The sequence below is a fragment of the Bos indicus x Bos taurus genome, chromosome 23 (assembly GCF_003369695.1).
Source record: "Bos indicus x Bos taurus breed Angus x Brahman F1 hybrid chromosome 23, Bos_hybrid_MaternalHap_v2.0, whole genome shotgun sequence".
In the NCBI taxonomy this organism is placed as follows: Eukaryota; Metazoa; Chordata; class Mammalia; order Artiodactyla; family Bovidae; genus Bos; species Bos indicus x Bos taurus.
The window spans coordinates 7,429,265-7,446,464 of record NC_040098.1 but is presented as its reverse complement, the minus strand read 5'-3'; the positions used below and the strand labels follow the sequence as shown (position 1 = coordinate 7,446,464).

General features: G+C 40.6%; 1 protein-coding gene across 5 annotated transcripts in view; it reads left to right on the top strand.

The window, feature by feature from the left end:
• Positions 1-17,200, top strand: part of MLIP (muscular LMNA interacting protein) — a 295,087-nt gene that overhangs the window by 98,167 nt on the left and 179,720 nt on the right. Inside the window, exon 1 of one of the 5 annotated variants that reach the window (XM_027524175.1) lies at positions 4,928-5,298. The exons of 3 other annotated variants lie outside the window; for them this stretch is intronic. In XM_027524175.1, the coding sequence (XP_027379976.1) occupies positions 5,251-5,298 (48 nt within the window). In that variant the 5' untranslated portion in view covers positions 4,928-5,250. Of the gene's footprint in view, positions 1-4,927; positions 5,299-17,200 lie in introns of those variants that run through there. One more of the 5 variants, XM_027524169.1, reaches the window with a different exon arrangement.

The following is a 17,200-nucleotide window of genomic DNA, read 5'->3' as shown; positions in this document are numbered from 1 at the left end:
GTACTATCAATCTAGTCTTTCATATGTGTGTATGTGTGTGTGTGTGTGTGTGTGTGTGTGTATAACATGCATATGACAGCAGCTATGATGTCTTGAATATTTGAAAGCACTTCAGCTCTGAACTGTCATCTTCACCATTAATTTCCAGATAAGCTGCCTTGGTTTTCCTTGCCCCATATTATGGGAAATGAGTATTTGATCATGTAATCTCCATTCCTATAGCCTCCTTCTGCCCTCCCTGCCCTGACGGATCCTCCACCATCCCTCTAGTTGTCACCCTTCCTCCTTCTGTGTTGGTTCTTAGATGTTGCCCCTCTTACTGCATTCCTTCAAATGCCACCAGCACAACACTGTTGTACGGAGTCGACTTCTACCGAAGATTAGAAAGCTGGTGGGGATGAATCTACTCCCCAGCACAGGATGGGAAGTCTTGACATTGGGTATAGAGTATCCTGTTCTTAGAAGTTTCCTTCCATCACACAGACCACAGGAGCCTGGCAGGCTGTAGTCCATGAGGCTGCAGAGAGTTCGACACAATTGAGAAAGTCAGCACATATTTATCTATCATCTCTACAGCTATATATATATATATATATAAATCTTTATCTGAGGAAAAAAAGTTACCAACTACTAAGAGAACCAGCAGAAACTTTTTTTTTAATTTAAAAAGGTTTTTAAATTGAATGATTCTTTAAATTCTATAGTGCTTTGTAGTTATCAAAAGCTTCACAAACATGGTTTAGTATAATCTAATAACCCCCTTTCCCCTCTACTCCTATATTGCCCCTTCCCTTTTCCCACTCTCCACTGGTAACCACTGGTTTGTTCTCTGTATCTGTGAATCTGATTCTGCTTCCTTCAGACATGGTTTAGTATAATCTAATAACCCCCTTTCCTCCCTACCCCTCTATTACCCCTTCCCTTTCCTGCTCTCCACTGGTAACCACTGGTTTTTTCCCTATATCTGTGAATCTGATTCTGCTTCCTTTTTATTTCACTGGTTTGTTGTATTTGTTAGATTCTGCAGGTTACTCATATCTTACAGTATTTGCTTTGCTCTGTCTGGCTTATTTCACGTAGCATAAGGTTCTGCGAGTCTATCCACATTGCTGCAAACATCAAAATCTCATTCTTTTTTTTATGGCTGAGTAGTATGTATGCTGCATCTTTATCCATCCATCTGTTGATGATGTTTAGGTTGCTTCCATTGTAAATGATTGTACAATTATTGTAATTGTAAATTACAATTGTAAATAGCTATTGTAAATAATGCTGCTTATGAACATTGAGGTGCATGAATCTTTTCAAATTAGTTTCTGGGTTTTTTTTTTGGGGGGGGGATATATACCCAGGGGTAAAATTGCTGGGTCACATGATAGTTTTATTCTTAGTTTTTGAGAAACTGCCATACTGTTCTCCACAGTGGTGCACCTATTTACTTTTCCACGAACAGTGTATGAGGTTCCCCTTTTCTCCACACTTTTGCTAACTTTGTTATTTGTGTTCTTTTTGAGGATAACCATTCTTGTAAGTGTGTGGTGATGTCTCATTGTGCTTTTAATCTGCATTTCCCTAATGACTAGTGATGCTGAGTACTTTTTCATGTGCCTGTTGACCATCTGCATTTCCGCTTTGGAGAAATTGCTGTTCAGTTCTTTTGCCCATTTTTCAATTTGATGTTGAGTTGTATGAGTTATGTGAGTTATGTGTATACGTTGTATATTAAGACCTTATTGATCACATCATTTGCAAGTATCTTCTCCCATTCAGTATGTTTTCTTTTCATTTTATTGATGGTGTTCTTTGCTGTGCAAAAGCTTTTAAGTTTAATTAGGTCCCATTTGTTTATTTTTGCTTTTATTTCCTTTGTTTTAGGAGATTGATCCAAAAAGTATTACTGTGATTTATGTCAGTATGCTCTGCCTATATTTCCCTCCAGGAGTTTTATAGTATCTTACATTTAGATCTTTAATCCATTTTGAATTTATTTTTGCATGTGGTTTGAATGAATGGTCTAATTTCATTCGTTTACATGTAGCTCTCTAGTTTCCCCAGCACCACTTTTTGAAGAATCTGTCTTTTCTCCATTGTATATTCTTGCTTCTTTTGGCAAAGATTAATTGTCCATAAATAGGTAGCTTTTATTTCTGACCTCTCTATCCTATAGATAGATACATAAATATTTGTCTGAAAAAAAATTTATGTAGATAGATAGATATACCATCTATCCAAAGAACCAAAAGAAACTCTGAAAGTACTGTGCACTTTCTCTTTTACCTGAGGCACACCATTTATTCCTGCTTGCAATTTCATCACTAGGCTTGGTGAAAGAACATTTATTTCATCTCCTTTTATGCCCTCTTTCCCCCAGTCTTCCTCACCCTGATCTCAGAGACCTTGTTTTAAATGAACTCTATTCCAACCCTAAGATTCATGACTTTGGGATTCTGCCTGAAGTGCCCTTTAAAACTTCTGCAAAGTGCTGTTTTATTTTATTTTATTGTTCAGACCTATCTCCCCACCTCCCCTGGTCTCCTCTGGCACTAATGGATCCCTCTCCGTGCTCTTGTTTATTTGCGAGTCCGTCTCGGATCTTCTTGCAAGCAATAGATCATGTGTAATTTTCCCTCCATTTGCTCATGACAGTGGCGGGAACACAGTTGGCGCTTAATAAGTATTTGTTTACTGCACTGCCGAACTGCTGCATGGAGGTATCAATAGACAGATGCAGTTTCTCTCTTCCTTTCAGCCTAACCCTAACCGTGGGATCCAGCACTGTTCAGTATCACAAAAAGATTTTGCCCTGACAGTGAGTTGCTTTCAAGCAATCTGATTTTCGAGAGGAGCAAGAGAGGAGCAAGATCCTGGGGAGGTGCTGCCTTCATAGTCATAAGACACTTGTGGGTTTCCACTGGAGGAGATGAAAAAGGGCACCTTTAGTGCTTGTGCAGATTATACAGAGTATTTGATCACACTGACTGTTCAGTCTCAGTTGCAATCAATGAACAGAAAGCAGCGGACCCTCTAAATCGGTGTTGGGATCAAAATATTTTTCTCAAAAATTTTTAGTACATTTTGACTTCTCCATGGCAGATTTTTTTTTTTTTTTTTGATGCCAGGTAATGCCTGGAGAATCCCATGGACAGAGGAGCCTGGCAGGCTGCAGTCCATGGGTCACAAGAGTCGGACACGACTTAGTGACTGAACCACCACCACCACCAATGACTCATTATCATTTTATTCACTCTAGTCTCACTGTCGTTTATCTTGAGGCAGAGCCAATTGCTTGTTTGCCTCTGATTTGTTTCATTTTTGGAGCTTATTGTTAGTATCTTACAGTAGTTCCGATCCATAACAAAGAGCAATAATGATCTTTAAACATTAATGGAAACTTCTTATCTCCCTCTTTCTATCATATTTTTCTCAGGATAGTTTACTGTCCTGGGTTTAGTGTTTATGATTTTCATGAGCACTTTATACTAATACACCTGTAATCTATATGTAGCTAGTTTGTGTTTTATTTGAATACCACACAAATCATGTCATGGAAGTTATTTTTTTATAATTTGCTTGTTTTCAAAATAGTCTATTTTCAGGATATTGTTATGTTGATATAATTCTAGGGAATTAATTTTATTGCTTTGTACTATTTCATTGGATACATTCATCACACTTAATTATCTATTCTTAAGTTTATGGGCTTTTGGACTCTCGTTTTCCTCTAATGGAGAGCATCAATACAATATTCAGGTACGTGATTTCTTGGGCCGTGTGCGGCAGTTTCTTTAGGCTGTGCACCTATCGCTGGTCATGGCATGCACCCACGGTCTCCTGTTCTGAGACGCTACCAAACTGCTTTCTAAGGTGGCCTTACTCTGCCTTTAGCTGTGTGTGACATTACCTGTTCCTCTGCATCCTGGCAGCATCTAGTGTTGCCAATTTGGTTGGGAAGGAAATGACATTTCATTATGCGCTTCATTTGCACTTTCCTGATTAGGAGGCAGATTGCATATCTTTTCCTGTTTTGTTTTTGTCATTTCTGTTGCTCATTCTGTGAATTTTCTCCTTACATAACTTGCTAATTATTCCAGTTCTTAAAGGCTGCTCTATATGGAGCCCTTAAAATATATATATTTAACTTATAAATCCTTTTTAAAAAATTTGTGTACTGCCAGTGTCTTCTCCCCAACTCTGAATATGCAGAGCATTTCTCCCATTGGTGGGTTAGTGTAGTGGTGACCTCATTGTGCAATATTTTCTGTTTGCCTCTTTCTCTCATAAGGCTCAGCTGGTAAAGAATACACCTGCAGTATGGGAGACCTGGATTCGATGCCCAGGTTGGGAAGATCCCCTGGAGAAGGGAATGGGTAACCACTCCAGTATTCTGGCCTGGAGAATTCCATGGACTATATAGTTCATGCGGTCACAAAGAGACGTGACTGAGTGACTTTCCCTTTCTCATAAGGCTGTGAATTCAAGTGAGAGCAAAAGTAGACCTTTTCATTTTTATTTCCTTCGTCCCTGGCACATAGATGATACCTAGAAAAATTGCTTGAGTTGACTCGAGAGTGTCAATTTAATATGGATGTTATTGTAAATTTGAGGCTGTACTTAAGGCTTTCAATTTGAGGAGTTTCTGTCAGCCTTAGTTATTTGATATATACATATAATGTACATATGAACATATTCGTATATACATACATACCAGGGATGCCCTGCAGGCTCAGTGGTAAAGAATTTGCCTGCAATACAGGAGGTGTGGATTTGATCCCTGGGTCAGGAAGATCCCCTGGAGAAGGAAATTTCAACCCACTCCAATATTCTTGTCTGGGAAATCCCACGGAGAGAGGAGCCTGGCGGGCTATAGTCCCTGGGGTCATAAAAGAGAAGGACGTGGCTTAGTGACTAAACAACACGTTTGCAACCAAAACAGATTAGGCCCTTTTCATAACCTTTAAAATAGAGCTTCCCTCCATTTCCAGGCAAAGAATTTTTCTTAGAACGACACTAAGGTTGAAATAGGTTAATATATTCAGATGCGATTTGAATAACAGATGCATCTCTATTTCTGGTCCAGAGTTGTTGGGGAGGCAGGAGAAAGGGGGGCGTGATTGTACAGTGCTTTGTCATCTTCACAGCTCATCAGTATCAGCAGCTGACACCGGCGAGTGTTTGCCAATTAGGGTCTGTCGGCTAACCCTGACCTTGTTGTTACAACCATTGCTCTCTCGACCTCTGCCAGCTTGACACATGGCACCAGGCTCTGTGGGCAGCTGGTACTTTGGACTGGAATGTTCTGTGAGTTCTCTGGCATTACTAGTGAAATTCCTTATTATTGTTACTGTCGCATGATTTTGACATTGACAATGCTGTCTCCTGTCTTTGTGTTTCTTCTTTCATATCATGGTAATATGTTGTAGTTGATGTGACTGTTCATAATGTAGCAGGTGACAGATGTTCAAGTTACTGTGGACTGATGCATGCTCGACTTAGAATTACTCCAGGAAAAGTTGATTTTACTGTAACTTTATGTAACAAGAAATCATTCGAGTAAATTGTGGGTTGGAGGGAGCATCATGAATTTAATAAGGAATTAATTTTTGTTTAAGATGTAACTAAACTCTGAAGTGTTTTGAAACACACTGAAATACATTTGAAATGTATTTCAAAATGCAATTCTAACTCCTTAACATATTCTTAGCTATGCATTAGGAGAGCAAAAATCAAAAGCCACAGTTCTCACTTCCCCACCTTGGCTGTTCTTTGAACTTCACTGCTATTTCTCTTTCTCTTTCTCTCCCTCTTTCCCTATCCCACCCTTCTCTCTCTCCTAACCTGGCATTCAAGCATTCCTAGACTCTTCAGTTGACACTTTGCACTCCACTTATGAAGTTTCATTCTGTGTTTTTCTCTCCAATAGTGCCCTTTGAAACTGAGACTTATCCACAGTAGTAGCTGGAGATAACAGCATAGTTTATGGTGCTGTATATAATTACACTGGGCATTGGGTATATCGGGCCTGGGAGGATGGCATACTGAATGGGTACTGAATGTTCCGGCAGCTTCTATTTGTGAGGCGTTGCTCATGCAGTCAGGGTCACATTACCTAGGTGCCAGTGAAATGGGACAGAGAGAAAAGGATTTATCTAATCCACCATGAATGCATTCCAGAGTGATTTGATTGTTTTTCTGTGCCTTCTAGCAGGTGGATATGTGTACAGGTGAAATAGCTAGGGACCTTTTTTATTTTGGTTAATAAGGATAGAGGTGGTCTTTGTCTTGCAATTTCAGGCATTTTTATTCTTCTAGAGTTTGTCAAATTGGGAAGATTAGTGTGTTTTCATTGCCTTTTAAGCTTGTTCCCCCAGGGTAGCACAGCTGTAACTGTTCCCAATATATCCTCACGATTGTAAAGGCCTTTTTATCTCAGAGGCAAGGGAGCAGTTGAATACTAAGTTTTTATTCCAGAAATTCAGCTGTTGTGAACTTCTATAAAATTTTGTCTTGACTTCATTTATTTTCTGTCTGGAAGTTACATATGTCACGACTTGAAGGTTCTTTGAGATGATGTCAAGTTACTATAGAAATGTGTTCAGATTCTGCAACAAGTGCATACTTCTTGGAAGATCTAATAACACGGATAGGTCTGATTTCAAATCCATTGCGCTTAGCCTGTAGATGGCTTTTCTCCAGGAACTGCACCTGTGGGAGACTTTTCACCTTCAATAAATCCCAGTCTCCAGATAGGAGCTCCTTCAGTGGGTAACCAACCGAAGGACGAGACGGGGCTCACTGAGAGCGCATCTCCAGCCTACTCCTTTCTCTTGAGTCAGTCTGTTCATTTCCAACTGGTCATGTCGCAAGTTACATCTCTGAGAGGCATCTCTCTGAGAAGCATTGTAGGATATTGGTTAAGATCACACTGCCATGGCATCAGAAAGATCTGGATTTGAGTTCCAGGTTTACCATTTACTTGGTGTATGGCCTTGTGAGATGTTATTTAACCATTTTTGAAAATTATTAAGACTTTATTTTTTAGAGCAATTTAAGGCTCACAGTAAAATTGAGGGGCAGGTACAGAGATTACCACATACCCTCTGCCTTCACACATCCATAACCTTTCCTATTTTTAACATCTCCCACCAGAGGGATATGTTCATTGTAATACATGAACCTATATAGACACATAATCACCCAAAGTTGATAGTTCCGTGGTCATACACTCATACACAGTGTTCCCTTATTATTCTTTTAATGTCCATAGCATCTGTAGTGATGTCACTTTAAAGCGTCTCCCAGAGCAAGAAATGGAACCTTCATCTCAGAAGCCCTCCATCCTCCCTTCCTTTGAAGAAGTCATTGTGTACAGAGCTGCCCACCAGTGTTCATCCTGCCTACCAGTGTTCATCCTCCTGTAAGCATCTATTCACATTTACTTTCTTATCCAGGTCCAAAACTTTGGAGCAACCATTGACTCCTCTCTTTTTTTCTCATACCCCACATTCAGTCCATCAGCCTCATCATTGATCTGAAAATAGAGTCTCTCCAGTTCTCACTTCTTCCACAGCTATTGCCTTGGTCCCAAACCCATACTTCCTTGTCTGTGCAAAATTAGTGCCTCCAACCTGCCCTCTTTGCTGCCCCTTGTTCCCCTAAAGTGTATTGTCTTCTATTTTTAACTGTAAATTTTATTCTTTTGCAAAGTTTCAGATTCCCCTACACCTGTTCTTTCCCAGGACATCTTGTCATAACACATCAGTTTAAATAAGCCAGTATGATTAGCATCTATTGCCAAATAATTCTCTGTGCATTTGAAATAAGAAAGTAGTGACAGTTCAATTGTATTTTTGCTTCAGGCTAACAAAGGATTCATTATAGCATGTTGATAGCTGATATTTCTGATTTTTAAAAACTGAGGTATGCATAATTAAAACTAAAAATGTTTAATAGATATATTCTTTTCAAACTTTTTACTTTTTTATTTTAAAAATGTCAAAGCTGCAGAAAAACTCGAAGAAATGTACAATGAACATCAAATAATGTTCACCTAGATTCACCAGTTATTTAACATTTTGCCATATTTGCTTTATATCTCTATCTTCACCATCATCATCATCTATCATCATTTTTGTTGAACCAATTCAGGGTAAGATGTTGACATCACAATATTTAATCCCGAAATACTTCAGCATGAATCTTCTAATTACAAGAAAATTTTCTTCCTATAACTCATTACAGTTATAAAATTTAGGAAATTTAGCATAGATATAGTATTGTTTTTGAACATATGTTTTATATTAATTTCCACAGCTTATACCTTCATCCCAAACTCATTCTTTCTTGCTTGGATTAATGCAAAATTAGTGAACTACTCTTTATAGCAATCTTCTTTATAGCATCATCTCTTTTCAATTCAGAATGTAACCCAGAGTCATGTGTTCTATTTAGATGTATGTCTTTTTGGTTTTCTTTATATAGGACATTTTCTCAACTTTTGTCTTTTCTGACATTGACAGTTTGAAGACTGCAGCGTATTCGTTTGGTAGTCCTTTAATTTGGGTGTTTTTGTTTGTTCCCTCATGATGAGATTCAGATTATTATTTTCATCTAGAATGAAATACAAGAAATGTATTCCTGTTATTATCACATAAGAAAGCACATGATTTCAGTTTGCTACTTTTTTGTGACATTCATGTTGATTACTTGTATAAGTTGATGTCTACCATATTCATCTCCTGTAAAATATTTCCTCTCTCCTTGCAATTAATTAGCAATCTATGAGGAGGCATTGAGACTGAATGTGCTGTTCTCAGCCTTCTATCTGATGGCTTTGGCATTTATTAGGATTCATTTTTTTCTAACTCTGATATTATTTCTACTTTTAGTTGGTACTCTCATGCTAGGAAGAACTTTCTCCCCCTACCCATGTATTTATGTTTTAGGTGGAATTTTTAGTATTGTTCCCAACCAGGGTTCTTGACCTCCTTGATCAATGGAAACTGACTAGAGGCCAGACAAGAAATTTAAGCAAGGCTTTATTGGAGCCCCTGCTGCAGCAGAGGGGAGCAAAAACAAGTAACAGATTCCCTTGCTGGCTCACTCACCAAAGGGGGTGAGCTGGTTCTTTATGTGGGGTGAGGGTAGTGGTGAGTCCAGGGGTTGGGCAGGAGGGGTGGCTTAGCTGATTTGCTCACTGCTTTGGTGGTGGTGTATGCAGGGGGCATGTGCAGTACCCTGCTTTTGCTCCCAGTTCTTCAAAAGTGGCAACTAATTTTTTTTTTTTTTGGTCTTCTGTATCTTGTCCATAATTTTGGAGAAGGCAATGGCACCCCACTCCAGTACTCTTGCCTGGAAAATCCCATGGACAGAGGAGCCTAGTAGGCCGCAGTCCATGGGGTCACTAAGAGTTGGACACGACTGAGCGACTTCACTTTCACTTTTCAATTTTCATGCATTGGAGAAGGAAATGGCACCCCACTCCAGTGTTCTTGCCTGGAGAATCCCAGGGAAGGGGGAGCCTGGTGGGCTGCAGTCTTTGGGGTCGCATAGAGTTGGACACCACTGAAGCAACTTAGCAGCAGTCCATAATTTGCCCCACCTGTGCATGCACACAGCTATTTTTAGTCCCTTGTAGTTTCTTTGTATTTTGTTGCTGGAGGAGATGTTTGTCCGGGTCCAAGCATTGCAGCACTGCAGTAGAGGGTTCCAGGTCGCAGCCTGTCTCAGTATCATCTTGTAGTTTTCTTGACTCAACTTTGGATTTGGTTATTTCTCCAACCCTCGTCCTTTTTAAGGGGATATAGCAGGAATCAAGATTTAGGTGCCATATGTGTTTATTGTTTCTGGGGTATCACTGCCTCTAAGTCCTTTCAGCAGAAACAACTAGGAAAAGCAAATATTTTTCTAGTCATCTCTACCATCCACTGAATTGGGGTTATTTCTGATCTTCCCCCTTCACATTTATATCTTTTTTCTCCCACAGTGAAGGATCTACAGCTTCACATAACAATATACATTAGTCTTAAAATATAATATTGAGGAAAACAAGTCAGACTTAAAAGAGTTCCTGCCATATGAGTCCGTTTACATAGAGCTAAGAAGACCCGTTGATACCTGTGGGGAAATTACCAAGATGGCATCAGTCAGGCTCTCTCGCCCCACGCTCTCATGGCCTCTCACGGCATGCTCTGTAAACAGTGACTTTGCATGAGGTGTTCTCTTGGCCACGGGCTACTTTTTGTCCTGTAAGTGTATATAAGCTTCACCTGGAAAAGCCCTGAAGAGTTGTGTGTAGTTATGTTGTACTGAACTGTACTGTACCAGCCAGGAGAAAATAAATGCATCTGCAGTCCCTACGCAGATGGAACTCCTCGCATTTTCTTCCGGCCGCTTAGTTCTCACCTTACCTACCGTGCGTTCAGCGAACAGTGCGCACAGTGAGATACAGAGAAACGATTGGTGCTGTGAGCAGAATCAACAATAGAATACCCCAATAGAAAACCAAAAGTTTAAAGACAGACTCACACCCCTCTCCCCCCTCCCCTGCCCCCGCCACAGTTGACCTTGTTCTGTGCTCTTAGCAGGTAGGGTAGCGATTACCCTTGGTCGGCCATTACTAGATTGATAGCGACAGGAAGGGAGAATGAGGACGTCTTCTGTGCTGGAGAAGTTCTGTTTCTTGATCTGGGACATGATTCTAAGGGTATATTCGATTCTGTAAGATCTTTGACTTGTATACGAATGTTTTATGCCTTTTTTTGGCATATGTACTAAACTCAAAAGTTAGATTACTTTCTTTTGTTGTCCATTGTGTTATGTTGTCAATTCTATATCTGTGTTAATTTGTTTCTCTTTATAGTCACTGGTGCGATTCCTCCCCATTGTTGTTGATTTAATTTTACCTTTTTGAATATTTTAAAGATTAGCGTGATTTCAGTGGTCAAAGCTATACAAAAAAGTGTCCTTGGAGAAAGAGGCTTATTCCAGTGTCCCTCTGCTGTTCTCCTCCCCTCCCCATTGCAAGTCATCAATTTATTTATCTCTGTATTGTCATGTCCTATTATTTATTCCTAATACAGCCAGAATGACCCTTTCACAGGATAAGGAGATCATGTTACTTCTTTGCTCCAAATATTCCAAGAGTTTCCCTTCTCATTCAGAATGAAAACTCAAGTCCTCACAGTGGTGGACAGGTCTTCACATCTGACCTGGGTTCCTCAAGCCTCTCCTGGCCGCATCTCCAGGGACTCTTCCCCAGGGTCACTGGTCCTCAGCCACCCCAGGCTCTGTTTCTCAGTCAGATCTCCTCCCACCTCCGGTTCTTGGCTTTTGCCATCCTCTCTTCCTGAGGTGTTTCCTCTAGAGATCAGCATGACTCATTTCCTTACTTCCTTCAAGTTCCTTTTTAAAAGTCACCTCAAGGAAGTCTTCCTGTTCACTTTATTTAAAATGTATCATACTCCCATCTCCACTTCCTGGTACTCTGTATCCAGCTGCCACTGTTATCTTTTCCTCAGCACCACTGCTGCTGCTGCTGCTGCTAAGTCGCTTCAGTCGTGTCTGACTCTGTGCAACCCCATAGACAGCAGCCCACCAGCCTCCCCCGTCCCTGGGATTCTCCAGGCAAGAACACTGGAGTGGGTTGCCATTTCCTTCTCCATCCTCAGTACTATTGCACTCTAATATATAGCTTTTTTCTTTTGTTGTCTCTCTCTCCTCCAGAATAGAGGCTCCAAGAGGGCAGGGAATTTTGTATGTTTAGGTCACCGCTGTCTCCAGAACCGAATGATACACCGCTCACGCTCAAATCAACATTTATTTTAAAAAAGCAAATGAATGAACACTGTTGAGGAGATAACAGTGGGAATGGCCTTGGAAATTCCATATGAATATGGTACCAGAGCCAAAATAACATAGTGTAGAAGCAACTCTTCGTAGCTCTAAGGGTGGAGGGTCAGGGGTGGGGCGGATATTACAAAATCTGCCTTAGAGACATAAACCTCTCAGGATGTTAGAAGGTTCAGGTTGCTCGCAATAAGCTTCGGGGTTTAGATTGTTTATCAATTAAGAAGAATGAACTGAGTGACTCAGTTGAGGTAGATATTTCATGGAGGGAAAGTGTTTTAAGAAACGGAAGGGAAAAGAAAGAAAGGAAAAAGGGAAATCAAGGAGAAAAAGTATGGACAAAAGAGAAATGAATGCAGTTGTAAGGGAGGGACTTCCCTGTGGTTCAGTAGATAAGACCTTGCCTTCCAGTGCAGAGGATGCAGGTTCGATCCCTGTTCAGGGAACTAGGATCCCACATGCCTCTCTGACAAAAAAAATCAAAACATGAAACAGAAACAAACTTGAAACTAATTCAATAAAGAGTTTGAAAAATGGTCGGCATAAAAAAGTCTTTAGGGTAAAAAAAAAAAAAAAAGAGCCAAGGAATTTCAGGTAAGAGCATCCTTGGAAGCTGTTGGTAGCTTCTCCTGGGCCCTCCGGCTTCTGCACTGGAGGGCCCATGCTCTTAGATCTGCGTGGCAGTGAAAGAGAAAGAGTGCAAGTCTCAACCCACGTGGGCGCGTTTGTCGGGAGAACATTACTCTGGTTGAACAGAGGAAAGCAGGTTTAGCCTGGATGATGCTGTCATTTACTGGACTGATCAAGAAAACTGTAAATAGCAGAGAGATATTCAGATGCTTATGAAGGAAACTCCTTTTCTGGTTTCTTCTACCTGCCCTTGAGATCCTTACCCTTTGCCAGAAGGCCCATCTGCCAGTCTTTCGGAAGAGCCTGAAGCCCTGCTTGGGGAGTGTGCCCAACGGGAAAACATCTGGGGAGGCTGAGTTTAGTGTTGAGCTCAACTTCTCCAGCTGAGCAGCTGCCTTTGGGAGCCTTAAGAAAGGACCCTAGGGTTATTTTCACTTGAGCTCTTGCTCTAAAGAAGAAATGTGTGTCTTCTTATGCTAATGTGTTTTCCAAATGTTGCACATTTAGTTGAAACCAGGTGGTTTTAGAATTAAGGTAAAAGAGTTTGTCTTTTCTGAAGAAAATCCAGGAAAAGAGAAACTTCTGTGAGGTCTCTGAGGCGCCCAGCTCCCTGAAAGTGTCAAAGGTCCGAGGCTGGAGCTTTGGGAGAGAAAAAGGTGTGTGTGAATAACCTAACTGGAGACATGAGGGACTGGCAAGGCGCTTGAGTGTAGGGCTGGCAAAGTATAGGTTTGTTTTACCCTTCATTGCTTCCCTGGTGTTCTGTGGCAGATGAGACAGTCTCCAAGCCAGAGCTGGAAAAGGCCAGAGAGCATGACCAGCCATAAAAACTGGGTCATGGCTTCACTTTGTACATGAAGATAAATGCCACTCATCCATCTCCACCTTCTCTCTAGGCTGTTCTTTAAATGTTAAGGGCATCAAAGAATGTCTCCTAAAGCACATTGTCCCTTGGATTTTAGGGCAAACTAGCTTCTTAGCTTTGGTGGGTATTGTTTGCCACTCCTTATGATGTTCCAAAACCAGCGCCTCATAAAAGTCAGCTGTGCGTGGCGCTTGAGTAGCCTGCGTTACATGTATCGCAGTGGTCTCAGAGTGGGTGCCACGTCTCGGTTGTTGGGCCAACGCAACCTGTTAGTGATCTCATTAGCGAGGCAACTGGAAGAAGGGCCTCGGTCTCTGTCCTCTTTGAAGAAAGAATTCAGCAGAGAGCCCAAAGTTTGAAACAGATCAAGCATTTATTAGAAGCAAAGTGCAATGTGTGTGGAAGAGTACATGAACTCAGAGTGAGTTGCGCCCAATAGTTAGGGGCCGCTTAGACCATTTTCACGGGGGCGGTCTTCTGGGTCATCTCTGGCAGGTTGTCTTGCTTGTGGCCATGTTTAACCCAACTCAGGGCCCTTCCTGGTAGTCATGTGCATCTCTCAGCCAAGACGGATTTCAGTTGGAAGGTTTCTGGGGGTTGGCAGAACATGTTGTGTGCTGGCAGCTCCTTCCTCCCTTACACCCTCCCTACATGGAGTACCTTCTCTGCACATGTGTCAGGCTGGGAAATCCCCTTGACCGCAAGTGTGAGGAAATTGTGGTCACTTTGCCTTCCACCCAGTCCATGCCCGGTGCTCCTGCTGGTATCTTATCTTGAAGTGTTAGCAGGAGACTGGTTGCAGCTGTTCAGCCTGGGGTCCATCGGTCTCCTCCGTTATTAGGGCTTCGTGGGGGTTATTAATCTGTATTAATTTTTATTTTCACCATTTTGATTTCCATTTAGGTGCAATTTTTACATTATATGTTTGTGCAGGTGTACACACACAAGATAATTAATAAATAAACAAACAAATATTCATATAGTGAAAGCATGCACATGGATTATTTTATTATTTATTCCTGGTGCATACTCCAGGAATCTTGGAGACTGCTATATGGAGATCATATGTGCTCTGACACCCCCACCTCAACCTAAACAATCCTATGTGCTAACCCCTAAGAAGACTTAGTGTATTAAACCTTTAAGTGTGTCTTATATATGCAACATGATAGAGAATGCTGACCCACTAGAAGGGAGTTTCTTCATCTCTTTTAGTGAATATGCTCATTCTTATGCTATGAATGATAACTAAATATACTTTCTTAAAACTTTTTTAAAATTAAATTTTTCCTCCCAATTAAAACATTTTTTGAAGATAATGCAAATAATTTGAACACTTCTAGTGGAACATAAAAAAAGAAAGAAAGAAAGAAAATAAAGCATTTAGACAAAATTCTGAAGGTTTTTTAAAAAAAATTATTTCCATAACTAAAAATACATTCAGAAGTACAACAAAAGCATCTTTCTTTTCAAAGACACTTGGTTTTCTCTGAGTTTTAGTTAAATTAGTAATTAAATTGACTCACAATTTAGAAGACGTATATGAACTTTCAGAGATTCTCTACACTTGTAGCCATGCTGAGTTACATTACTTTGATGATAAAAAGAAGTCCTTTCACAATAATATTTCAATAAGGCTGAAATACCTACTTTCCATGATATAAATACAATTAGGAATTACCTTACCTGGGCTGGAATTGTAGGCTGCTTGGCATTTTATATTACCTGAATAAGCTTGTATTCCAAGGCCACAAGATAATTTTCTTTCCAGGATTCAAAACTGTACTTCTCTTAATAGAGTGGAGAATGTGATTGAAATGCATTTTGGTTCTGAAGAATGACAGGTGTGCTGAATGGTTTAGGATGTTTCTGTTTCTCATGGGTAGAATGCTAATAAAACAGCTCAAAGTCCAAGACTGTCCCTCCACAGAATTTTCATACCTGAACATTTGAGTCTTTCCGAAACCAGAATCAGAATCCCCTTGAAACATCATCTCAAAAAGCCAAAATAAAATGTTACGTCCCATTACACCAAATATCCTTGAAGAATTTACTAAACCCTGAATTAAACCCAAATACTGAGTTTATTTTTAAACTAAAATCTATATTGTACAAGCATATTTAAAAAATATTTTGTTTGAACCGCTGCCAAACTTGCATATTTAAAAAACTATGGGATGGTAACCAAATGAGGCCATTAACATATCTTCTGAATGAAACTGACCTTGATCCAGTGCCTTGGTGGTAAGTCCCTGGATCGAACCTCCTTACCTGCCCACACCTCTGCAACCAATTTCCCATGAATCCTTATGGATAGTACCTCCCCACCTCTTAAATAACCTTGTCTCTAATTTGGAAGCATCATTTTTAGAGAGATGAGAGTGCTTTTGTTACCTGATTCTTGGTTTCTATTTCTTTTGCTGTTGCACATTAAAAGTGGCAAGAAACATAAGCAGAGGGTCTCAGACTTCACCTCCCCATCATGAGTGAGATCTGATCCTTAAGGGATTTACATTTTCTTCTCAACTGTTCATCAGTGATAAAGTTCTGCCCGTGTCTTGTCTGGCAGAAAAGTCTCAGATGGCTGTATAAAGTGCACCCACAAGCTTATAAGGACATCTTGAGATATAGACATTCATGTATAAGAATTACGTTGAAGATGCCTCTTCTCTGTTAGAATCAATTAGGCTTTCAGACTACTCTAACCCCTCCTGGGAAGACACTCCCACTCTATCATCAGTTGGCATGTCTGACAATCTTATTCTAAGTTTTTTACTGTGGTTGGTTTTAATTTTCACCTTCTATCCAAAGCAACTTTCTTTGACCATTACAATCTCCATCCTTCTGACTCCAAGGCAGTCTTTTTAACCCTCTCACTCTGAACGATTGGTTGATGTGACCAGTTGTGTGCAGGGCATTCCATCTGTGTTAAGTACTATGTCTGTGTGTGTGTGTGTGTGTGGTGGTGGTGGTGGAGAAGTTCTCTCTCTCTCATGCATACACACACACACACACACACACACACACACACACAGAAGATAGGACTGCAGATTTGGTATGGATGGCTTTAAAATTCTCCAGCAATCCTGAGGCGGCAAGTAGGAGAGTCATGAAGGGATCTGCAGCTTTGCTAAACATGAATTTGAATCCCATCTACTTGAGGTTAAGGTAGGGAAGCAAGTCACTTAACGAATATTTAAGCCAACTGTTTCACCAAAATAGGGCTTCCCAAGCGGTGCTAGTGGTAAAGCGCCTGCAACACAGGCAATGTAAGAGATGCAGTTACCATCCCTGGATCAGGAAGATCCCCTGGAGAAGGGCATGGCAACCCTCTCCAGTATTCTTGCCTGGAGAATCCCATGGACAGGGGAGACTGGCCTGCTAAGGTCTATCGGCTCACAAAGAGTCAGATGTGACTGAAGCAACTTAGCACTTAGGCACGCACAGACCAAAATACAGCATCGTCACAATCGTTCATTTTCATATTTTTGTTTGTCTGTTTTGTTGTCAGGGAAATACTGTAAAAAGGTTTTGTCATCCTCAGCACTGCTGACATTTTGGGCCAAACAGACTATTGTTGAGTGGCCTGACCAGCGCACTCTAGGATGTTTAGAAACACCCCGGCCTCTACCCACTAGATGCCAGCAGCTCACTCCTCCCCATTTTTGCAACAATCAAAAGTGACTCCAGCCGTGACCTTCAGGGAGTAGAACAGTCCCAGCAGAGAACCCCTTCTAGATTGATGAGTAATAACTGAGCCACTGGAGTTTTCTGGAAACTTTTATTTTTTAAAGACATTTATTAAATATGGAAAATGAAATACTATAAAATCTACAGGTCTTTTAAGGAAGGCATCTTGTA